Raw genomic sequence first — 26,742 nt, 5'->3', positions numbered from 1 at the left:
TTGGATTTTTAAAACATTTTATTATAATGTCTGAATTACAAGTTATGATCCAAAAATACAGGAAAATGGGAACACACAGCATCACAATTACTATTTGTCCCAAAGCTTCTCCAAAAGAAGGTGAGGTTGTGCCATCTCCTCACGGAACTCTTCGATGTTCAGTATGTCTTCGAAACCTATGCGGTCGTCACGCCCCGTCAGGGTGTCGTACATGAGATTTGAGCTGGGCAGGAAGGGCAAGTGACCCACCCTTCGTGCAGCACGCAGCTCCATCGCAAACTTCAGCGGTCCCTGCAGGCCTTGCAAGTTCTGCATCATCTGCATCGACATGCGGAGCTCGTTGGCAGCATACTGCAGTTGGAGAACAAAAAATATAACTCAATTTGAAAAATTTTGCAATTCACCGCATTTCAATGAAAATATTTTTTTTCTTTTTACTTACATTACTTTCAGATTCTTCCAAAGGATGTGAAGGAACTAATTTTTCTTTTGTTGCAGCAAGTCTGAAAAAGACAAGTATTAAATTTATGATTCATCCTCTCTCAAGCTGTTTATTTTAAACAGAGGAATTATCTTTAATCCTGTGAGAATAATATTTCACCATACTCATATCCCACAGAAAAGAAGAGATGTAACAGAAATAACTTAATGGAGGTATTAAAAATGAACCAAGACAGGAAACACAATAAAAAGACACAGCAGACAGCTTGTCTAATTTGAACAAAATAAGTGGGAAACATTATACAGAGAGAGAAAAAAAGTTACCATTAAATGGCACTGTAAGAGGCAGAATATGCCAAATAAAAGATGCAGGGTCCACAGCTGTTCCTCAGTTTGTATCAAAGACTCTTGGCATGACTTTCTCATGTGGGATCACGCACGACTGGTAAAGCTCTTTTACAAGAATGGTGATTGTGTGCCAGTAGCTCTACATAAGTTCCAGACATTCAATGGTATGCAAAACGTCACTGGTCCAATGTCTACCAAAGGTCTGGAGAAAATGGTTACAAAATTAAAAAAAGACAGGTTCTTTTGAAATGCAATGTGAAAACAACTGATCCGATGTCAGTAACAGATGTGGTCACAACACTGCAGGAGCAGTTGAGTGGTGGTGTGCACACATGCAGTGCGTAGGGATTTGCCCAAACTTGGGATATGCCTGTGAACACAGCGTGTAAATCTCTACGACACACACTGCACTGCTATCCACCCATAATTATCCATGTTCTGGAACTGATTCTTACTGATGTGACAATAAGGCCAGCAAAGCATCTACTGCACCGGCATTTTGCAAGAGCTAGAATTATCAGCCGTAATTTTCCTTCAGTCTGGCCATCCAGATTACCTGATCTCAACCCGTGTGACTCCAAGCTCTGCAGTTATCTGAAAGATGCCGTGTTCAGTGCTCCAATTACAAATGTAGCTGAATTAAAGGCACACACTGCATAATACATTCTGAAAATGAGCTCAGAGGCACTCCAATCTCCTGTGGAATATACTGCTTCTCAATTTCAACTTGTGGCATACAACAGTGGACAGCACATCATCTCGCCAGTTTCACAATGATTAAAAATGGATTTCAGTTTCTTTTTATGCAGTTTTTGGTCTCAGGACATTCAAAACCAATTTTTCCCATCCAATTCGATGTGACCTTGCCAAGGTGCATGAGCTTACATAATTAACAGTGCCCCAACTGCTGAATGCCAAACTTGTGCTGCGATGCACGTGGCACAATATGGCTGATTTAATGTGCAACTCTCACCATAACCATCATATTGCTAGTCATCTGTCATTTATAGTTAAACCTATTTATGCCATGGCTCTTACAGAACTACCTAGTGGTAATTTTTTTCTCCATAACGCTTCCCCATAATTTAATAATATTCCATTGAAATTTCATGTCATTCTGAGCATTTTTAAACTGGTACTTTAGTTACGATCACCCTGTATACTTACACCCATTCCCTTTCACCATTCCAGCTGCAGATCTATGTCAAATCTCTCTTTGTCCAAAAGTGGAATGACATCTGGTGTGCTACTGCTCATAGTAATAAACTATGCACAATCAAGGAGTCTCCTGCAGTTTGCTGCTCTTCCTTCTACTTCTCTCGGAAGGAGTCCACTGTTTTATGCTGTCTATGCATTGGTCATACCAGGCTCACCCCATTGCTTCCTCCTGCATTATTAACCACCCCCATAACGTGGTTGTGGAGCCAGAACTGATGGTATCCTATATATTGGTGAAATGTCCCCTGTCTTTTGGCCGTTTGTGCAAAGTATAGTCTTCCTGATTCCTTAATATTAATATTAGCAGACGATTCATGGATGGTTGAACTGGTCCTCAGTTTCTTCCGTGAAAGTGGTTTTTATTTCCAGATATAAGATTTTGCTTTACCCCTGGAGCAGGGGCAGGATGATTGTGGATGGGACCTCTCCATGTATTCTCAGTAGGGGGTCCCATGACCACTCCCCCATAGAAAGACTGCCCCTTTTTTCCAGTTTTTAGACTTGGTCTCACCTTTTAAGCTTTCTACTGAGTGTGTTTTAACTTTATTATTTTATGATTTAACTCCCCTGACTGGATACATCCACTTTTAACGGACCCTCTTTCTTCTGTGAGTAACTTCGGAACTGCGGGACTGATGACCTCACTGTTTGGTCCCATAAACCCTCTCCATCAATCAATCATCTGACACTGTTTTGTAAGAATATCGTTGTGCAATGAGATTGGTAATGTACATTTGATTCTTTCTACTGCATACATCCAGAACTTTGACAAAATATTTGTACACATGTGCTGTGTCCGTGGACAAGGCCACCTGTCATGAACAAATAAGAATACCGAAGATTGCGGCACCATATGCCCGCTTGGATATGTGACGTCACATGGCAGATTTCCCTAGTCAAAACTTTGCTATGGTGACCGTGACATCACTTGTACATATTTTTGTTGTAAACAGAAACTGATGTTAATGAAGACTGTTTTATTGGATTTTTAGCATTTGTTACTAGTTGAAGTTACAAATGATTGAGGGTGATGGGTATCATGGAGTTGCTTCTAGATATTTCACTCAAGTTAGCTCTTTGATAGATCAGGGAGGTGTTTTATTTCATTCTCGCTATATAGGTCAAGTGGTGGAGTTTTCTATACCAGTTTTTCAAGTGATTTACAGTTTTTGTGGTATACAACACTGTTCGAGCTGCATGGTTCGAGTGGAATTTTTGGTAGAGCCTAACGGTGTTTTGTACCTTAATTTGTGTGTTTATATCATAGACTTAATTTATCTATTTAGGTTAACTGAAATTGTCAATGCTAATTTTATGGATTTTGTGTTTAATGTAGGCTTGTTGGATTTAGTGCATGTCTTTGTTTGGGTATATAATTTATATTTGGAATGCCATTTTGTTCGTTGTTCCCCAAACCCTGTAATTACTGCAGTTGTCTTGTTAGTTTCGTGTTCTTCCTCAATTTATTTTGTTTATATTTTGTATTGTGGGTTTGTTTTCCTTTATCAATGTCTTGAATGTGTGATATGGCTGCCATATTGCACAAGGCAGAAATGGTGGTGTCTCTCATCTTCATGATGTCACAGGTCAAAACTGATGGCAGGTATCAGACTTTAGGTATTTCCCTCATCAACAATTTAGATTGTAGCATTACAAATATTGTGATGGAGCTTGTTGAAAATAAATGAAATGAAAACTAATTTAAAGTAAAGACATAAAGAAATTACATACAATGGCTGTGAGCAGGCATTGATTTAAATCAAAAGGGAAAGTCAAAAAATATGTGCCGGACCGGGATTCGAACCTGGAGCTCCTTCTTATTAGGCAGATGCACTGATCACTAAGCCAGCCAGACACAGTCGTCATCACAGCTGTAAGAACTTCCCTAGCAAGCCTCCTGTCAGACCCAAATTCTCTACTTATCCACACACTACTGAGAGTGTCCCTTGACCATTATGCTCATTATTCGTGGCATTTCACTGATTCCCAGAAGAGTTTAGGCCTAGTGTGCATTTGCCCTGAAGAGATCATTGGCCAGATGGCCTCTATTATACATTTGTTGCAACTGTTTATTTGACATGTCTGAAAGAGCAGACCTCATTTATATAAAGTTTAGAATAACATTACTGCTGCAGTGGCATATGTATGTAAACATAATACTCATATCACACAGAACATTGCACTATATCGGTTGATGTGAGTCAATGTGAAAATGGCATAGCACCAAAATCTGTTGATAGTGATATTTATTACAGCAATTGTGTAACAGCCAAAGTGAGAAATGGAATTATCTTTCAATATATTTATGGTTATGGCACCCAGTATGAAACAACTTATTGAATAAGTTCTTTTTGGATGAGTGTTTTGAAATATAGTGGCAGATATAAGCTGCATAGATTTACTAAGCAACTTCTTTAGTGTCCATCACTTATCTCTGCTTTGCTTCTTGTTCTCTCTGATTGACTCCATGTACAGGGTGTTACAAAAGGTATGGCCAAACTTTCAGGTAACATTCCTCACACACAAATAAAGAAAATATGTTATGTGGATATGTGTCCGGAAATGCTTAATTTCCATGTTAGAGCTCATTTTAGTTTTGTCCATCTATGCTCAATGGAGCACGTTATGATTTCATACGGGATACTCTACATGTGCTGCTAGAACATGTGCCTTTACAAGTACGACACAACATGTGGTTCATGCGCAATGGAGCTCCTGCACATTTCAGTCAAAGTGTCTGTACGCTTCTCAACAACAGATTAAGTGACTGATGGATTGATAGAGGCGGACCAATTCCATGGCCTCCACGGTCTCCTGACCTCAACCCTCTTGACTTTCATTATGGGGGCATTTGAAAGCTCTTGTCTACGCAACCCCGGTACCAAATGTAGAGACTCTTCGTGCTCGTATTGTGGACAGCTGTGATACAAAACGCCATTCTCCAGGGCTGCATCAGGGATTCTATGCGACGGAGGGTGGATGCATGTATCCTCGTTAACGGAGGACATTTTGAACATTTCCTGTAACAAAGTGTTTGAAGTCACGCTGGTACGTTCTGTTGCTGTGTCTTTCCATTCCATGATTAATGTGATTTGAAGAGAAGTAATAAAATGAGCTCTAACATGGAAAATAAGTGTTTCCGGACACATGTCCACATAACATATTTTCTTTCTTTGTGTGTGAGGAATGTTTCCTGAAAGTTTGGCCATACCTTTTTGTAACACCCTGTATAAATGGCAGCCACTCTTGTCACTTTTCTGTAGTTGTGGTACAAGAGAAATCCTCTCATTCCCATCGACATGCAAGTCACCAAAGTGGCGTCAACTCAAAAGACTTGCACCAGGCAACAGGGCTACCAAATAGGAGGCCCTAGCCACACAACATTTCCCATTATCTCCTCAAATTCATGCTAAGCAAACTGAATGTATCTTACTGTAGTCATTCATTTTGATGTTTTATTTGATTACTGTTTTGTAGTTACATGAGCAGAGATGGTGAGAGCCAACTGTATATCATTTCCAGTAAATAACATTTTCTCAGCTTTAGTTACATTCATTTTCATAAACTTATTGGTACAACATATTTTGGAAGCATAGTGCCATCATCAGGTGTCTAAATGTTACTACACATTAGTTGTTAATTACTGATTCATGTAAACTGCAAAAAGATTTTTTGCCAGTCATGTCAGTGAGGTTGTATTCTGAGATGTCACTTTTCAGAAACATTAATGATAATGTGTGTTTTTTATTTAAATAATTTCAGAGTACATTATTATCTGCTGCACAGAGAGCAAAAATGAAAACTGCTTAATCATAACTTGCCATCTATTTATTGAAGTGTGTGAGGCCCTTTTCATCTTGAGGCCTTATTTATTCATATTAAGACTTATCATGCTCATTGATTTCAATGACTTCCCTGAACAAATAAGTCTGGCAGGCCTTCCCCACAAGGAGGTGCATGGCAGTGAATTTTATTATAGTGTTGGTCTCTCAGAGCAAATGCTCCACCACAGCTGATTCTCCACCTGTCTCAGTCTGCAGTATGATTTCTCTTTGATGATCCTAGTCTCGTGGGTCAGTTACCAATTCATCTTGCACCTGCTACATGTGTATTAATGATTTCTTTTTTCTGGCTCAAGAGATGATTTGAAAGTTGGCCAGGTATTGGTAAGTGTATGCCGCTTACCAATACACTTTGTGGTTTACATTCTCATCATTCCTTGTAATAAGCACGTTTAGAAAGTGTAGCTTTTGGTCCTTTTCTCCTCCATAGTAAATTTAATGTTGCCTTGAATACTGTTAAGATGTCTTGTGAAATCACCAAAATGTTTCCTAGCACAGCCCCACACAACAAACGTTTCATTGACGTACTCTAGCCAGTTCCCTGGGATGACCACATGATTTAGGACCCACAGAAAGACAGCTGAGCAGGCGGCATGGCCAAGGGCAGAGAGGTGGTCATGGATAACAAAGACCTAAGGGTGACGAGAGTAACATCAGTCGATAGCCTTCAGGCTGCTCATTGAGTCTGAACAAATTAAAACATTGTGGAGGGAGGCCTGAGAAACAAAATGAAGGACTCTGTGAATGGTTAGAAGAGCTGCTGTGCACACACTACACGACTGTGGCAATAAATGGTGTTCTAAACCAGGAGGAGATGTCAAAGTGTTTCCTATCTTATCAATTGTATTAGAACCATGAATGTAGAAGATGGTGACACCCTGGAACTCTGCTAGGATGGCACGAAGATGATGCTGGAAAACCATAGGGGTAACAGAGACCTCAGGATTCTGGAATAGGTCAGTCCTAATCCGTGGTCTAGGCACCATCACAGAAGGATTATGGGAGGAAATACATGGGGCGGATTCCTGTGAGTGGAGATGAAAATCCTGACGGGGGAAGTGAGACGCACACCAACTCGCAATCCCATCCATGGGCAGTTGTCAGGAGGGAGATATCCCTAGTTTGCAAAGAGGACAGAGTATGTGGGATGGTCAGGGAATTGACAAATGGCGATTGCTCCATCGTATTCATAGAGGGAGAATCCCCGCTTCTGTGAGGAGACTGTTAGAGGGAAAAGTGCAATAGCCAGATGCACTCCACAATGGTGAACAGGGTGAAGTAGCTGCAAAGTGGAAGGAGCCTCTGAGCCATAAACCTGACTACCATAATCTAGTCTGGACAAGACCAGAGCATACTACACATGGAAAAAAGAGGTACTGTCTGCACCCCAAGATATGAGGGCCAGGAGGCAGAAAGCATTAACCTTCCACGTGCATGTAATCTTTAGGTGGTGAATATGGGGAAGCCATGTCAGCTTTTTATCAAAAATTAGACAAAAAAAAATGGGACTACGCTACAACAACGAGGAACAGGTCATCTAAATAAAGTTCTGGACAGGAGCGCACTGTGGTTCATGACAAAAATACATAACCTGCATTTTGCAGGGAGAAAACTGGAAGTCATGGGAAGTGGCCCACGCAGACACCTATCAGATGGTGCCTTGCAGCCGGCACTCAGCAGATGCTACTGTGTGGGAGCTGCACCAAATGCAAAAATTGCCAACATACATCATCAGGGTAATCACAGGCCCAAAAGCGGTTACAAACAAGCCCACTGATAGCTTTGAGGAAGAGTGTGACACTTAGCACAGAACCCTGTGCGATATCATTCACCTGAATCCAAGGGGCGCTGAGTGAAGTGCCAACGTGAACCTGGAACAGCCGGTGAGATGAAAACTCACAAATAAAAATCAGAAGGGAGTCACAGAAGCCCCCGTCATGGAGGGTAACTAAAATGTGATGGCACCAAACCATTTCGTATGCCTTATGTAGGTCAAAGAAGACTGCGACAACATGCTGGCAGTAAGCAAAAGCCTGTCAGATGGCTGTTTCCAATCTGAATAAATGGTCAGTTGGAGATCATTCTGCCTGGATTGGTCGGTTGGGGAGGAAGGGACCAAACTGCCAGATCATCGGTCCCTTGTTCCGAATAAAACAATGCCACAAGGGTGAGAATAAAACAAGTGAGACACAACACAAAATGGAGAGAAAATAAAAACAACAAGAATGACGGAAGGGCAACAAACACTTAAATGGATAAAAGGGGACAAGAAAACTACAGAAATGCAAGAAACAGATAGAAGAGATTAAAACAACAAAACAGATTACCACGGCTGGCTGACTGTGAGAATAAAAAGAGAGAAGCCAGCCACTCTACAACACATTAAAACCTCCATCCTAGAAGCACTAGGGTGCAGGACGCAGAGCGACAAAGGACATGCACAAAAACTTAGATCAAATGATAAAACCCACCCTCACGAATAAAGCGTAAAATTAAATCAGCTGATGAGGCGTTGTCAGATAAAATTAACAGCAACCAAGATTTCGTCGCACAGCAGTTAAAGTGGGACACTACACCAGAATATGGGCCACTGACAACCGGGCACCACATCGATACTGAGGCAGGTCTTCACGGTGCAGGAGGTAGCCGTGGGTTGCCCAAGTGTGGCCAATGTGGAGCCAGCAGAGAATCACAGAGTCCATGCGAGAGGCCAACATGGAGGACGGCCACACATTCACAGTCTCCTTAATGGCACACAGCTTGTTGTTCTTAATGAGACTATGCCATTCTGTCTACAAAGCCAAAAAACCTGATGGTGTACAAATGAATGCCAGTCAGTTATTGGAATGCCGATCTAAATAAGCGGTTTCCATGTAGTCTGTTTAGCCAGCCTATCAGCAAGTTCATGCCTGGGATTCCAACGTGTCCTGGGGTCCACACAAACACCACTGAACGACCGGACCATTCTAGGGCACAGATGGACTCCTGGATGATCACTACCAAAGGATGATGAGGGTAGCACTGGTCGATAGCTTGTAGGCTGCTCAAGGAGTCAGTACGCAGAAGAAACGACTCCCCAGGGCATGAACGGATGTGCTCAAGAGCACGAGATATAGCCACCAGCTCTGCATTGAAAACACTGCAGCCATCGAGCAAGGAATGCTGTTGAATATGTACCCCATGGACATACGTGAAGCCGGCGTGACCATCAGCCATTGGTGTAAACTTCTTCATGGCCTCAGTACATGTCAAGAATCTAGAGGAAGTGACAGTGGAGATCTGCGGGGTGAACTGAATCCTTTGGGCCATGTGGAAGGTCCAGGCGAAGTCACGGCCTAGGTGTACACCATGGAGGTGTACGCGAATGGACCACGAATATAGGTGGTAAAGGCAAGGATTCCAGTTCAAATAGAAGGGATCGGACGTGAACTGACCTGGGCCGCCGATTGGGAGATGAATCGCCGTGGGTGGGAAAACGACACAGTAATTCGGATGCGCAGGAGAATTACGAACATGTGTGACGTAACTGGCGAGCACTTGCGCACCTCTGACCTGCAATGGAGGGACTCCAACCTCCGACAGCACGCTGGTCACCGGACTCATCCTAAAAGCTCCCATCGCTAGTCGAATGCCACAGTGGTGCACTGGTTGAGTTAACGCAACACTGAAGGTGCTGCTGAATCATAAACCAGATTCCCATAGTCAAGGCGGGATTGAACAAGGCTCTGTAGAGCTGCAGCAGTGTAGAACGATCTGCACCTCAGTTGGTGCTGTCAGGCAGCAAAGCTTAAGCTGACGAAGATGAGGAAGCAAAGTCAACTGGGAGTTGAAATCCAGTCCAAAAAATTGATATGTCTCCACTACAGTGAGGGGATTGTCAGTAAGGTAAAGTTCTGGTTCCGGATGAACAGTACAACACTGACAGAACTGCATAACACAACTCTGTGGCCAAAAACTGGAAGCTGTGGGCTACAGCCCATGACAGCGCCTTGTGGATGGCTCCCTGTAGGCGCCACTCAGCAACACCAGCACTGGTGGAGCCATATGAAATTCAGAAGTCGTCTGCATACACCGAGGGCGAGATGGATGGCTGACACATGATTATCAGTGGTACAGCAACCCAGGCAGAAACTGCCCTGACACAGAGCCAGTAGGCCACGTAATTCCAGGGCCCAACGCCACTGCCAACACACCATACAGTCCAGCAGCTTACAAAGAATGTTGGTGAGGCTATCCACATCAAGCAGGTTTTTGCCAGATTTGAGCACTGGTCTGATGGTATTCTCCAGCCAGTGCGATGGAAAGATGCCATCGTTCCAGATACGGTTGAAGATCTCGAGGAGATGTCGCTTGTAGTCAGACGAGAGATGTTTAATCATCTGACTGTGGATCTGATCTGGCCTAGGAGCTGTGTCAGGGCATTGAGGAGCTCCCACTCTGTAAATGGGGTGTTACAGGGTTCACTGTGGCATGTAGTGAACGAGATGACTTTCCCTTCCATTTACCGTTAGAGAGTGCGAAGGGCTGGGGGGGGGGGGGGGGGGTAATTCTCCGATGCAAAGGCGTGAGCACAGTGCTCGGCAATCACATTTGCGGCGGTACGTAACACGCCATTTATGTTAACACAGGGAACATCTGTTGGGATTTGGTACCAAAAACTCGTTTGATCTTTGCCCAGTCTTGGGAAGGTGACGTATGGCACCCAATGGTCAAGACGTACCTCTCCAAACACTCCTGTTTCCATCTTTTGATAATCTGGTGAACGATGGCACAAAGCCACTTAAGGCTATGAGGTGCTCCAGGGAAGGTTGCCTCTTATGCCACTGTAGAGCTCACCAACACTCCGTAATTGCCTCAGCGCCTTCCAGCAAAAAAAGGGATTGTCTTTTGCCGGGGGTACCTTAAAGAACGAGGGATCGCATTTTCTGCCACAGAAACCATCATTGTAGTTACCTGCTCAACCACCACATTGATGTTACCATGTGGGGGAGCTTCAGCGGTGACAGCAGAGGTGAAAGCGTCCCATTCTGCCTTGCTTAAAGCCCATCTGGGCAGTGACAGGAAGATGGGGAGGTGGTCACTACCATACAAGTCATCATGTGCTCTCCAATGGATAGATGGGAGAAACTGCAAACCGAGAGATCAATGGTCAAGTACGTGGCATAGCCACAATGAAATGTGTGGGGGCACCTGTATTTAAGAGGCAGAGCTCGAACTGAGAAAGTAAGGTTTCGACATCTCTGCCTCGGCCAGTAAGCACGGTGCCACCTCACAAGCAGTAATGAGTGTTAAAATCTCCCAAAAGTAGGAAAGGTTTAGGGAGTTGATAAATCAGCACAGCCAATGAGTTCAGGGGTACTGGACCATCTGGAGCAAGATATACATTGCAGACAGCCACAGCCACAGCTTCAAGAGGGGTTTGAAGGGGCACAGGTTCAATGCATACACAGACACAAACTCCACCTGACACACTATTATAGTCACTACGGTTCTTGTAATATGCCTGTAGCTGCAGAGGGCAGGGATCCGCATTTGCGGGAAGCAGGTTTCCGGAAGGACAATACAGAAAGCAGGTGTAAAGCTTAACAGTTGCTGTAGCTCAGCCAGATGGTGGAAAAAACTGCAGAAATTCCACCGGAGGGTGACGTTATCGTGAGGCTGGGAAGGTGTGAAACATGAAAGTAGGCAGGTTACGCCTCAGGGTCACCTACTGCCACCGACTGAGTATTAGTAGCCATTGCTATGGTGGATGAGGCACCAGTAAGATCCGGGTCCACAGGGGACACTAAGATCTCCACCGCATCCTCAGATACAGAACTGATACGGAGTGGTGGTGTTGGGGCCACCAGAGAGTTCTGTTTTTTAACAGACTTTTCTTAGTTTGCCTGCTCTTTAAGGGCTCGCTGGGAAGATTTCTCCGAAGTAGTTTCAGACATGGAGGAAGACTGTGAAGCTCTTCTTACAGCAGCTTTTGGTTCCCTGAGCCACTGGCATTAGTGGAGACCTTGGAAGAGAGGGCCCCAAGGGACCCCTTCTGCACGAGAGGAGCCGGAGGAGGCTGTTGCTTCTCCAGCAGGGGGGGAGGGGACCAATGTCCCCTGTGTTTGGGGTGGGCCTTGCCCCTGAAGTAGGTGCTTTGGGAGCAACGAAGGAAGATTTGCAACCTACCACCAAGGGGACAAATGTATTCTGGCGCCCCGGAGGGGCCACTGTTTGTGGTACAAAGTGAGGAACCACTGGCACTTAGGACAGAGATGGTGACTTAGCTGCAGCGTAAGAGTGCAATCTTTCAAATTTACGTTTAGCCTCTGTGTAAGTCAACCAGTCCAGGGTCTTGCACTCCATGATTTTCCACTCCTTTTGGAGTAGTGGGCAGTCTGGTGAGCAGGGGGAGTGGTGCTCTCCACAGCTGATGCAAGTGGGAGAAGGTGCACATAGAGTATCTGGGTGCAGTGGATGTCCGCAGTTGCAACATGTGGCACTGGAAATGCAGCGGGAACAGGTGTCCAAACTTCCAACACTTAAAGCACCGCATAGGGGGAGGAATGTATGGCTTAACGTCACAGCAGTAAACAATCACCTTGACCTTTTCAGGCAATGAATCACCCTCAAAGGCCAAGATGAAGGCACCAGTAGCAACCCTGCTGTCTTTGGGTCCCCTGTAAACACGCCGGATGAAATGAACACCCCGCCGTTCTAAATTGACACACAGTTGGTCATCAGACTGCAAGAGGAGACTGCGATGGAAAATGATCCCTTGGACCATGTTGAGGCTTTTATGGGAGTGACAGAAACAGGAATATCACCCAGCTTGTCACAGGCGAGTAACGCTCTGCACTGGGCTGGGGGTGTTGTCTGAATCAAGACTGCGCTGTTTCGCATCTTGGACAGTGCTGCCACTTCTCCAAACCTATCCTCAAGGTGTTCAATGAAAAATAGAGGCTTTGTAGGTAGAAAGGAGTCCTCATCAGTTCTGCTACAGACTAAAAACCGAGGCGAATATGGCTATCTATGTTCTGTAGCCCTACGTTCCTCCCATGGTGCAGCGAGGGAGGGAAATGATTTACGGTCATAACTGTTGGCATTGTATTCTATCTTGTCCTTCTTAGAGACTGCTGGTGCCATACAGTCACCAGCAAGAGATGACTTAGGCCGCTTCACTGCGGGTCATCCTCCCTGATGCCACCCACTTCGATAGGGGCTCTCCCCACGGGCGCCACCCGGCCACAGCAAAGGCCAAGTGGCATGATGGCTGTTGCAGGGAGTCCTGATGCCCTAGGAAGACAGGCATCTACTCCTTGGCATACGTGGGGAGTTTACAGCTCAGACACCAGCACAGCAGTGTGATCCATGTGTTGCCAGGGGGCTACCACCAAATTGGTACATGACGGCCCTACCACAATGGATTGGCTACCGTGCTTGATGTTGGGTGTAGAGAAATACAATATTGTCATGGGGACAAAAGAGGACATGACACAACGGAAGAAGATAACAACATGCCCCGGAAAGTGTCCTTGCTCAAATAGTTGAATCACAGGTGGAGATGCAAATCCATGACAAGAGGATCAGGAGATTGAATATAAGGGTACTATGGATAACTCTTACACCACGTAAGACATCCTTCCCCATATGGCCTGCATTTTGAATGTGGAAGGTCAAACCATAGAATGGGACCTGAACTCATAGGGCCAAAAGCGTGCAACTCCTTTTAGTCACCTCTTATGACAGGCAGGAATACCTCAGGCCTATTCTAACCCCCGAAACTGCAGGGGGGCGTTCTGCCCGGAAGACACACTGAGATTCGAGTACCCAACATGATCTGAAGCTAAGCATCCTCTTGAACAGTTTACAAAATACATTCATCAGGCTAACCGGGCAGTACCTATTGCAAGATGTTGGGTTCTTCCCGGGCTTAAGGATGGTGATAGCTATACTGTCTTAACATTGTGACGGAAACGCACTCTTGAGCCAAATGCGGTTGAATACCCTGAGGAGATACCGCCTCTGGGGAATGTCGAGGTGTTGGATCATCTGGTTGTGGATGGAATACGGGCCTAGATATATGTCTCGTGAAGACTTAAGAGCCTGCAAGAATTTCCATTCAGTGAAGGGTTCATTATAGGGTTCCGTGTGGTGCAGGGTGTGAAACAGAGGGTGCACTGTTCAACTCGGCATAGAAGGATAGGAAGAGGACACTGATGCCTTCACAAAGTGTGTTGCGAGGTGTTCTGGGAGGACTATCAGATCAGTGCACAGAGTACTTTGGAGGTTAAGACCCTGGACAGTTGAATATTGCTGGCTGCCCAGAAGGTTACAGGGCTTGGGCAAAACCTGTGATGAAGAGGCATATGTTCCCTGAGAGAAAACTTAGCATCCCCAGCATTCCTGCTTACTATTTTTAATAAAGTAATGAGCCTTAGCATGGATACGATTACAGGCAAGGAGGTTGGTCTCTGAAGGATGGCTTTTGAATCGCTGCAGCGCCCATCAGCAATCCATCACGGTATCGAGCAATCCACCAAGGTACCGATCGACAACTAGGGGGACCTGTGGAAAGGGGAACAGCAGCACCAGCAGCATGAAGAATAGTGGCAGAAACACCTCGCACAACCGCATCAATCAAATTCGAGATTGAGGAGTCGAAGTGCACAACAGACGTATATAATGGCCAATTGGCCCTGTAGAACGCCCAATGTGGGGGGCTGTCTGCCTGGCGGCAGCAGGGGAACAATATAATCACCAGAAAGTGGTCACTGTAACAAAGGTCATCATCGGATGACCAATGAAGGGGAGCCAGGAGAGCAGGGGAGGTGATCATAAGATCGATAGCAGTAAAGGTGCATTGAGCGGCACTGAAGTGGGTACGGGAACCACTACTGAGGAGAGACAAATGGAGGTCTATAGTAAGTTGATCAGTTAGGAGACCCCTACCCATTGAAGTGGCCCTCCCTCACAGTGGGTGGTGAGCACTGAAGTCCCCAAGGATGAGAAATCGGGGTGGGAGTCGCTGGATTAAGGTAGACTGTTCAACATAAGGAAGTGGCCTACCTGGAGGGATGGAGACATTCCAAATGGTGATTGGCAGAGTTTTTGCACTCTAGGAACTATTGCTTCCCAGTTGGTATCTAGGGGCCTCCAGTCACCAATAACATCGAATCAAACCAAAGTGCAGACCCTACCAGATGCTACCCTGGGGCTGGCATGGTTCCAACAGAATGCCTGATAACCATGAAATGTTGGAGAGTTGTCATTGTGGAAGGGTGTTTCACCAAGAGCAAAACAGAACACAGAATAGGAGGAGACAAGACGACATATTTCCAGTAGGTGATAATAGTATCTGTTGCCATTCCATTGGATGATCATGTGGCGAGGGACCAGTTTAGACATAAAGAAGCTCAGAGGTGGTCATGTCACTCAGTCAGTGATCATCACCAACAAGGATGGGGTGATATACACAAATAAGATGTCAGACTCAGGTTGCGAGAGGGGAGATGGCACCTCTGAGGGCACCGGGGAGATCAATCACCAGCAGGTGCCGAAGAACGGGGGCACTTCTTCGACCGGGGAGAGGGAGTGGCTCCCAGAAGGAAGGTCGTGGGAACTGCAGGGGAGGGGGAGCGGAGAGGGGGAGAGGGCTAGGGTACAGAAAAGGTAAGAGGAGGAAAGGATGTAACAGATGCAAAACTTGAAAATAGTGACATTGGATGGAGTCTATCATACTTTTGGTGAGCCTCAGCATAAGACAAGTGATCCAGGGACATGTACTCTTGGTTCTTATTTTCTCCCTTGTAAGGTGAGTGATGGGAGTGGCGGTCATGACAATTGACACATACAGGTGGCAGAATACAGGGGCATCCCTGATGGAGCGAGTGTCCAGTCACCACACAGAGCGTCTGTCATGCAGTGGGAAAACGTATGCTCAAAACGCAAGCATCGAAAGCATCTCATGGGTGGTGGGACGTACGGCTTAACATCACATCCGTAGCACATAATCTTGACCTTCTCTGGGAGGGTATACCCCTCGAAAGCCAGAATGAACGTGCCAGTATCGATGCAGTTGTCTCTGTGACCCTTCTGTACACGCCGAACAAAATGAACGCCGTGTCAGTCCAGGTAAGCCCAGAGTTCCTCGTCATTTTGCAGGATGAGGCCCCTATGAAAAATTACTCCCTGGACCATATTGAGAGACTGGTGAGGGGTAATAGACACTGGAACATTTCCAAGACGATGACAAGCACAAAGAGCTGCAGCTGGGGTGGCAGAACAAGCTTTGATCAACAGGGAGCCCAATGCATCTTACTACGAGACTACACCTCACCAAACTTATCCTCAATATTCTCCACAAAAAACAATGGCTTTGTGGCATGAATGTGTCCCCATCTGTCCTAGTACAGGTAAGGCAGTGGGGAAGGTGTTTCATCCCAAGATAGTGAGCCTGGTCATCCTTCCGTGGCGTAACCAGGGAAGGGAAGGGATGGCTACTGGGTCATACGAAGCACCATTCAATGATCCTTCGCCATTCAAAGATATGGCCATTTGAGAATGGCCAAATTTTTGCAGTTTGATAAGCTTCATGCGCCAAGCATCAATCCCGATACCACCACTCCAATCAGGGGCTCTCCCCAAGGATGCCGCCCAGCCACAGTAAGGGCAACCTGGCATGTCAGCTGTTGCCAGGAATACCGGTGCTCCGAGAAGACAAGCAACTGCTCCTTGGCACACATAAGGAGGGATCAGTAGTGTGATCCCTGTGTTGTCCAGGGGCTCAGCCAGATGGGTACATAACAGCCCCACCACACAGAATGGCTGCACTTGCTGGTAACTTACCACGGTCAAAGGGGGCTCAATGGGAAGGGAGAGGGGAAGGAAGGAGGGAGAGGAATCCATACCGTAGGTGCTGGGAGGGAGTTCTTCCCCAAATGGCTCACACTAAAAACAAAAAAATTATGAATTGAGTTCAAACCTAAGTGCAAACAGGATGAAAGAGGGGGCAGAAGCAACAAAATTGCAAGCAATACAGCGAACCAGGTGGTTATGGATAACCAGATTGATGTAAATCAGAACACCGAGAGAGGGGAAGGAGAGGACAACAGGGAGGGAGTGAGGACAGGGAGGGAGTGAGGACAGGGAGGGAGTGAGGACAGGGAGGGAGGGCAGGGTGAAGGAAATGCACCCAGGGAAAGAAGAATGGGCTGCAATTACTCAAGGCCCCATGTTCACCACGCACAAACTCATGAAAGAACCGTGAGCCCTCTGGGGGGCAGTGCCAGATGTTGGACGAGTCCTGTATTGGAAGACTGATTTAAATTTGGTAATTGCAGTGAAGTGTATGAGAAACTGACAGGACAACTCAAGGAATGCTGTTTTTAGAATGTCAAAAGAAGCAGTTGGAAAGAATTTGGAAATTTTACATACTTCTCTGGAATGTAAACAAATGACAGGGTGCATCTCCTCTCCTGCAATGCTAATGGTGGAACTGAAGTTAGTATGCAAATGTAATTAACTTGTTGAGTTCTATTAAAGTTGCTGAACAGAAAACAATAATTTTAAAAAAGCTCCCAGAAAACCACACAAAAACAACAAATTACTTTTTCAGATCCCAGCAATTTAAAAAGTTTCATTTTACAAACAATGACCAAACCATAAAGGATAACTATGGATATTCAAATAATTTTTATGGCCCAATAATGCACACAAGATGCATCTAAAATTACTTAGAATTATGTTTTCTTTTAAAGGTAGCTACCAACAATGACATTATCTTTCCATACAAAAATGCAAAACTCAGAAGTTTTGGATTCCAAGGAAAAAATCTGGTTTCTGAAACATAATAAATAATGGACAGGGGAGCATCTGACTTCCAACTCCTCTCTTGATTAGATGCAGCACTTTCACTTGTTAAAGTTTTTAATTATTTGGGAATATATAAACAGTCCTACTGGTTTTGTGTGTGTGTGTGTGTGTGTGTGTGTGTGTGTGTGTGTGTGTATTATTTCACCAAAGTTCTTTGGATGTAGGCAGTAGAAAGCATAAAAAGTATGTTACCAATCTCATTCCACAACGATATTCTTATGAAAATAAGAAGTGTAATATGATGCTGGACGAAGAGTATGAGAAACTGACAAGAAAACTCAAGGTGTCTCTTCTGTTCTACAAAATGAGATTAATGCAGATTATGGCCAATGGGACCTCATGGCTTAACTACAGGTGACATGTTAATCCATGCTATATTTTACCCTATTATTTTGTACCAATACTGAATTCTAACTACAATTTTTGCACTGCAGTAGCATTCCACTACCAAAATGACAAAATAGTACCTTTCCACTGAGTCAACAGGCACGAAGTTTATAAACATTTACACATCCAACCATGTTTGTAACATACTATTGAAACACTGATTCATGTTGTCCCATTAAAGAAGTGTAGACAGGGCCAAGACACATTCGGAGTGGAAAAAATAAACTCAGACTTCCAGCCAGCCTTTTTAAACTCATGCAAAATATTCATGACATAGATGTCTTGTACAAATCAACAAGATTGCACATTTTCACACAAAGATTTAATGCAGCTAATAAAACCATTAAAGCAAAACTTTCAAACCTTAGAAAACAAGTCCACTGTAATGAAATCTCATAATTTACAAATGTAAGCAAAGCCTCCTGGAAACTGATCAATTACGTATGGAAAAACCTCCACAACTAGGGACAGCAAACCCTTATGTTTACAGGATGGTAATATAATAAAAGAACCAAAAGCATTATGTAACCTTTTCAATAAACATTTTGGGAATATGGAAGTGTACGATTCCACCCCTCTGCTTTGACCTATGAAGTCATCAACATGACGGAAATGGCTATTCTAAGCATCTCCAATATGGCGCCTATGATATCTCTACATACACATGGCAACAAACACTAAAATACGTATAAATAAGACAATAATATCTCCCTCCAAAAATACAAACAAACTAATGGGACAACTGTGGGAAATTGGGGGTTTTAGTGAGGAGAAAAGCTAAATATAACAGTAGAAAAACCACACATCACAATCCTAAAATACACAAGATGGCGAACAAGAACAAAATAAATAAATAAATAAATATCAAATCTACAGGAATCGGACACTTCTCTTGACCTATATATATCAATGGCAGCCGACAATACCAAAAAACCAATGCCTACAGCAAAAACTACAGAAATTGGAATCAGACATTTCCCTTCACACAGCTGATGGTAACTAACCAAAACTCCTATACCTATGTATAAAAATATGAAAATTGGAATTGGGCATTTCCCTTGACCTGTATATGTCAACTATAACTACTGATATGAAAAAAACCAACACCTACAACTACGAAAAACAAAATCAAAACCACAACACCTCAAAAATTAAAAACTCAAACATCCCTACGTAAATTAAAACACATTCAACACACAATAAATTACAACTCGAGAAAAATAAAAATAAAAAATTACTTACCACCAACAAATACCCCCCCCCCCTAGGCGCGCGCGCACGCCCACACACACACACACTCACAGACAGAGGACGCCATCAAACACAACAAGACAACATCTTCAAACATAACTAACTCAAACTCCGCGCTGTAATGACGTCACACACCACAACACCCTTATGTCATGGGTCAAAGCAGACGGGTGGAACTGGACGCTTCCATTGACCCAACATTTCATATCACTAACGGGAAATCCAACACACCTTAAAAGTGTACTGAGAGGTACCATATCATACCCTTCAAGTAGCGGGTTTTCAATCTGGTGAGACTAAAGAAAATCATATGAACAAGATAATCCTAACATTAAAAAACAAATACTCATCTGGAGGGGATGGTATAAGTCTTGTAGTTAAAACATGCATAAAAATAGTTACACCACTAATGTTCCTTATAAACTTTAATATTAAAAAAAGCACTTACCCTACTAGTCTAAAAAATAAGCATTTTTAAACAGTGCATAAGAAAGGTAATACAAAAGAGGTTTCAATCTACTGCCCAAAGTCACTGATCCCAACCTTTAGTACGGTTTTTGAAATGGTTATCATTTCCTAGCTGTCGGATTACTTTACACATTACGAATTGTTAACAGAAACGCAACATGGCTTTATGAAATATCGGTGCACAACTACTGGAGTTGATGAATTTCTCCATAACGTGTACAACCTCTTAGAGAAAGGTATGAAGATAGCACACATATTCCCAGATCTTTTCAAAGCCTTTGACTCAGTCAACCATAGGCTGCTCATTAATAAATTGAAGGCTTACAACATCAAGGAATCATCTATGCAATTACTAATCACATACTTGACAAATCGCAAACATTGTGCTAAGCTTTCATGTAAAATAGATAACAAGGTAATATAATTTAAAGCCTTCTAGAGTTACTGCAGGGACCAATGCTTGGTCCCTTTCTCTTCTTGGCTTATAACCCTTCCACTCACATCTAGTAACCTATGTTGATGACATTTCCCACTTATTTTATGAAAAGTACTTCGAGAATTTACACTCAGCTGCAGCCTACGGTGTGAAAAAAGTAACCACGTATTTTCTACACCAAGGTCTAAACACAAACATCAGTACATCCCAGCTACTAACATTTATGAGGCTGAAATAAACAATATTTGTGACACTACATCAGCAGGGATAGGCAACATTAAATTTCTTGGTGTCCACATGAACAAAAATCTGTTGGGTAAACCAAATACTTGTGGGATAAATTCTAGTGTCTAATCCTACTCATCAGCCATGAGCAATGACGTCACACCTAAAGCAAAGATGGTAAATACAGGCAATCTATGAAGGCAATGGTTCATACTCGTAAGAAAAAAGAATGTAGCATACTATAAAATTATATTAAAAACAAAGATTCCAAGACTTACCAAGCAGGAAAGTGCCGGTAGATAGGCACAATAAATAAAACACACAAACACACACACAGAATTTCTAGCTTTCGCAACCGACGGTTGCTTCTTCAGGAAAGAGGGAAGGAGAGGGAAAGACGAAAGGATGTGGGTTTTAAGGGAGAGGGTAAGGAGTCATTCCAATCCCGGGAGCGGAAAGACTTACCTTAAGGTAAATTACCATCATATTTCACTCAGTTATTACTTAGTCGTGAATTGTATCTAAACGAATTGAATATAATGAAAATAATCAAGAGCAAAAATTAAAAACAAATTTTAATATCTAATAAGAAGTATTTTTGTAATTTATGTGAGTAGAAAAGCACAGAGAACCTTTAAATTGCATTACAGCAAAGTGCATGGAGAAGTCGTAATGTTAGAAAATAGCGTTAATTTTACTATTAATTATTGAATGTAACTGGAGAAGTGCAGAAAAGTTGGAGGTTTCGGGCAGGGAGGAACTGAAATGCAAAGAAACAGGGAGAAACCGATACGCAGAATTCTAAACGAAAAGCCAGTAAGCCTACACAACTAGTGAGCATCTACAAAAAATAACGAATTTTGGAATCGCTAACTAGAATTAAGTTTAGTTACCAAGTGTTCCATGATGCATATGTAAATTATTTTGCAGGTGTTTTATGAATTTCTACATTTGTAATTGCTCTCTAGAACTAGTGTGAACTATAACAAAAATTGGAATCGATAAATACAACTGACCTTCTATATAGGTCAATTCTAGTTACCAATTTCAATATTAGCCTACATTTTAGTGCACACACCAGGTGAAAAAAATAATCTAATTAATGAATGCTCAAATGGCTGTAATCAGTAACTCAAATTGATCTATGTAGGTGGTCAAGTCTAATTATCAATTCCAAATATGCGATGGTTCATAATTTTGGACAGATTTCTATAGCCTATTTCTTATTCATCTCACAGCTATCATGAGAAAGTAACAAGTATTGTAGGTACAACCACCAAATTTTTCTCTTTTTCATGGCAGTGATGCGAGTAATATCATATCATCGATGAAGAAACAATACCGTGTACATGACAATTTGCCAATTTTTCATTTTTCAGTCAGATGATGTCGTTGACCGTACGCACATCTGTTCTTAACGCCATAATGATGAATTTTTAATTATTTACCATGAAAAAATTATCTAAAACAATACCGTGTAACTGTAGAGAGTTAAATACGGCGTATCTATAATTTATGGATACTGTAAACAATATTGCATAAATACAAAAGCGTGTGCAGCCACAGCACATTGTTAGTGCCGTATTGCGTATTTAACAGTGCTCAAAAGTGGTTCCATGCTTCGTGACAATGGACAGCGACATAGATGATCTTTTTACCAAAGAAGAAATTGTTTCTCAGCTGAAATCAGCTTATGAAGGCGGAGAATCGTTCCTCAAAGTGACTGATAGCGGTAAGAATTTTTTTTTATTATTCACCTTTGAACGTTAGTAGCACCGCAAGTGTCTTTTTGTGATATAAATCAGAATGACTCCACGTCACTTGTTCTGTGCTTTATTCATTTCTACCAAAGATTTCTAGACTGTCCAATATCTCGTAGGATCTCCCGTAAACGCAGAACAAACAACTAGTGAGAAAAGTTGTAACGCTGAAATTACATTTACCGAAGAAGAATTAATTTCGTATATGGGGTTCTTGGCTACTGTTCCTGAAACATCTAATGACGCAGGTAAATTTTCTTGGTATTGTTGTTAATAGTATTACTGATGCCATCATTCTCATAAATACATGAATTTGAGCTTCATCTTTGTCTGCTTAATTAATATATAAATATTTTTCCATTTAGAAACTTAAGTGGCTGTATCCAACAATGCTCAAAATGAAACCACAGTCACTGTTTCCACTAGAGACGACAGTGCTTCACACTCATTGCTATGCGATGGTGCTCATTGTTTGCCAAACAATCTGGATAAATTGTCAGAAGATTACGGATGCAATAATAATGCTGACAGTGAAGGCCAAGAATTTTATGGTGACATAAGCAGTGACAGGAAAAGGAAGTCTAAGCCACATCATGAAGATCGGAAGAAAAATGCCAATAAAATTCTGAGAATGCATCAACAGGCATATATTGGATACAAAAGAAGTCGAACTGATAAAATCACTCACGATACTCCAAGAGAAGCATGAAAATTAGGTCCAACATGCACTTCGAAGATGTGCCAGAAATACGTTCAAAGGAGATGTCATCAGTTTTCTGCTGATGATAGGCAGGCAGTATTTAACACATTTAGGGAAACGATGTCCTGGGCTCAGAGAAAGGTTTACGTTATCAACCTTGTGGATGTAATTTCAACCAAACGTCCAGGGAAGAACACTGGCAAATCCATGAGAAAAGGGATGCCCATTAATCATTTGAAAAATGAGCCGGAGAAACAAAAATTATACAAAAAGGTGTTTCACAATACTCTTGGGATTAAAGAATGGACAGTCCAATATTGGCTGGGTAATTCCACACATGGGATGAGTCCTGATACAGAATTGTCACGACCTCGAGTCAAACATACAAAGAAGAAAGATGAGAGAACCTTCATAAAAGAATTCCTGGACTCTCTTCTGAAACTTCCATCACATTACTGCAGGAAATCTTCCTCGAAGTTGTACCTTGAGCCTATTCTACAATCCAAACAACAGCTGTGTGGACTCTATGAGGAAAAAAGTCATGATGAGAAGGTTTCACCATTAAGTCAGGCTACCTTTAACTTGATTTTAGAAAATGGTAATATTAGCTTATTTTGCCCCAAGAAAGGTCAATTCGACTCTTGTTGTAGTAAAGACATGTGGAAGCAACACACAGAACGGGAAGAGCAGGCAAGGATGCAAAAAGATGCCGACAAGAAAGAAGCCCAGTAGAAGCTCCAGTCAGTGCACACCATGGACTCACAGGCCGTGAAAGTAGCTCCATTTTTAAGTGCAAGTGCAGTTTATAATAATACTAAGTTGGCTATTCATAGCTTTACATGTATAATTTAGAAAGTCATGATGCAGTATGTTACTGGTTCGATGAAACTCAAGGCGATTTGGTTGCATCATGTTTTGCCTCATGCATCGTGGACACCCTATCCAGAATGACTAAGGAAAATCCCGTTCAAGTCATTCCACATTTGGATGGCTGCACATATCAGAACGGAAATTTGATATTATCAAATGTTCTTTTAAGATTAGCAATTGATACTGGAGTACTGATCACACAAAAGTTTTTGGAGAAAGACCACACTTAGGTGGAATCTGACTCAGTTCACAGCTCCATTGAACGCAAGCTTAAAGGACGTGAAGTTACACTTCCTAGCCAATACGCTACGATATCTAAATAAGCGAGAAAAAAAGCCTCAGCCATACGAAGTCCATTACCTAGATTAAATTTTTTTCATCAACTATGCAGATAAAAGTTTGTGCCTGTATGACTCAATTAGGCCTGGAAGAGCTGTAAAAAATGAGCCTACAGTTACCAATCTGAGGGCACTACAGTACCGCCCACTTGGTATTATTTACTACAAGTGCTCTTTCAACGAGATGTGGTAAGAATTATCGAGTCGTCCGAGGAAAATCTTGGAGATGTTTGCTTCCCAAAAGGAAAGATGGAAAAATCAAGAAATTCAAATGGGATCATTTACAACAACTTACATCTGTTCTTCCTAAAGACTGTCATAGTTATTATGACAACATTCCTTACACATGAAAATTATCGCAGAGGTAACAGTGTGACGAGTATCAGTGCAGTGTAATTCTCTGTTGCTGCTTTGAGTGATGTTTAGGATTTTTCTTGAAGAAATGTGCAGACATTATCGCAACTATGTAAACAGTGTATTTATTTAAAATTTTTCTATAAAATCTTTCAATAAAAATGATTAATGCTCCAAAACGTGTTCTTACTAGCTTTCCCTTCACCAAATACCAATGTAAATGTGTCAAGTCCTGCCGCAAGACTGACAAACAAATACCGCATAAGTAGCAGACCATGGCATTAATACCAAGACAATTCCGCGTATGTGCCGTAATTTAGCTGACGAAAGCATTTCCCCCCCCCCCCCTTCACATTTTTATTTGATCCAATATTTCCTTGTAGTGCTACGATGCAATGCTGCTGTGAAATGTAATAGGCACTTTAGTCAGTTTTTTGTCTCTCGTGTAAAATTTTGCTACTTACACAGTATTGTTTCTTCACCAACGATATGTAGAAATCCTGTAACACCTTAGTGCACACACTTATTGTTAAAACGGTCTATATGGTGAACTGTGGAATGGTAGTAATCTATAGCTCGAATTAACGTGTATAGGTCAGGTCCAGTTACCGATTCCACTATTTGTGAGGCCCTACTTTTTGTGAATTTTCGATAGTTGTGTACTAGTCCCATTAGATTTAATAATAATTATTAAAAGTTTATGCTATTTCACAGTATTATGACTTCATCATGCTACACTGCAATGGATTCAGGGGTTCTTTGTGCTTTTCTTACTTGCATAAATTACGATAACAATTAATTCAGACATGTATACTTCTCTTTTTCTGTTCTTATTTATTTTCATTACTTTTAATTCTTGTCAATATAATTTGTGACTAAATATTAATCACGTGAACTGTGATTCAAATTTTATCATATGCTACATTCTTGTTTGCGAATATGATCAGTTGCTTTCAAAGATTGCCTCTATGTAGCCTATCTGCCTTAGGTATGATGTCATTGCTCAAAGCCAACAAGTGGAATCAGATACCAGAATTGACCCTACTTTTGTATGTGTGAAAGTCAGCAGTAGCTTGTATGTGTTAAAGTCAACTGGCATGCATAGTCCAAAGTCAAACATTAAAAATTTTTTGCTATGGAACAGTTTACCCATTTCTTAATTATGATATTGAACCGTGGGGTTGTGTGGCATACCTGCACCTGCATATTACATCAATACAACAGAAAAGACCCATTAGGTTAATGTATGGACTGAAGTCCTGAGTGTCCTGTCAAGAAACTTTTGTCCAAGATAAATATTTAATAGTAAACCCTTTGTATTTGTATAAACTTTTATTTTTTCTTAATAGTACAAACAAAGTAAATAATAAGTGCAGTGATACACAATACTAGAAGTAAGAGTAACTACTTCAGGTGAGGGCAAAATTAAAATAACAGACAACAATCTTTATATTAATGGGCATAGATGGTTCAACAAGCTGCCACATGCTTTGAAACCTGTTCCACAGGAAGTTAAAAGGCTTCTTAAAAAATAAATGTTTATATTGACTCTGTGAATTCTAATTTATTTGACCCCTTTTGTAACATAAATTAGACTTAAGATGAATGTATGCACCACTACTTTATGTAAGTGTTGTCTATACTAATCTAAACAACTTATGTATGATGTTTGCAAAAGCCATCGCAGCCTACGCGCAAAAAATATGAATAAATATACGTTATACTCCAGTTATAATGTTAATATAAATTTGATCACGTAAGGTAATGATCAGTAGTAGAATTAGTAATAATTTTTCATGTCTTCTCACCCGTAGACCATTGGATCCGGAACTCCATAATGGCCTTCCTGGATTTCGAACTTCCCTGCTGCAGAAGGCTTAGGTTTCACAGATGGCAAGCCAAAACTCTGCAACACGAAAACAAATAAATAAAGAGATGAGTATCATCAACGATTTATGAATTTAAAGAGCATTTAAACGCTCAAGACACCCATGTTGCAAATTCAAAATTGCTCTGTCATGTCAAAACTATTCACATTACAAATGATTCGACGTAATATGGCATGACAAGAAAATTACCATTCTGATACTAGCTTATTCACAGGCTGTACTTTACGCAAACTTATAAACCGGAGTTTATTTACTAGTTTCCAAGAGCACTTCCACAATATCTCACTGTTTACTAATTATTTACAACAGTATCCACTTTCGTCTTGACGCGCCAAAGATCACGATGTAGTTTGTCAGCACTT

At 42.1% G+C, this 26,742-nt stretch overlaps 1 protein-coding gene across 1 annotated transcript; it reads right to left on the bottom strand.

Annotated features, from left to right (window-relative positions):
• Positions 1 to 26,742, bottom strand: LOC126281727 (proteasome maturation protein). Its single transcript, XM_049980907.1, has 4 exons — positions 26,570 to 26,742; positions 26,300 to 26,397; positions 443 to 503; positions 1 to 351 (listed from the first exon to the last, which is right to left on the bottom strand). Exons 1-4 carry the CDS (start codon positions 26,570 to 26,572, stop codon positions 91 to 93), a joined length of 423 nt encoding a protein of 140 aa, XP_049836864.1. The 5' UTR covers positions 26,573 to 26,742; the 3' UTR covers positions 1 to 90.

This window comes from Schistocerca gregaria, chromosome 7 (assembly GCF_023897955.1).
Source record: "Schistocerca gregaria isolate iqSchGreg1 chromosome 7, iqSchGreg1.2, whole genome shotgun sequence".
Lineage (NCBI taxonomy): Eukaryota > Metazoa > Arthropoda > Insecta > Orthoptera > Acrididae > Schistocerca > Schistocerca gregaria.
The sequence above is the reverse complement of the archived record's forward strand: the minus strand, read 5'-3'. Positions and strand labels throughout refer to the sequence as shown.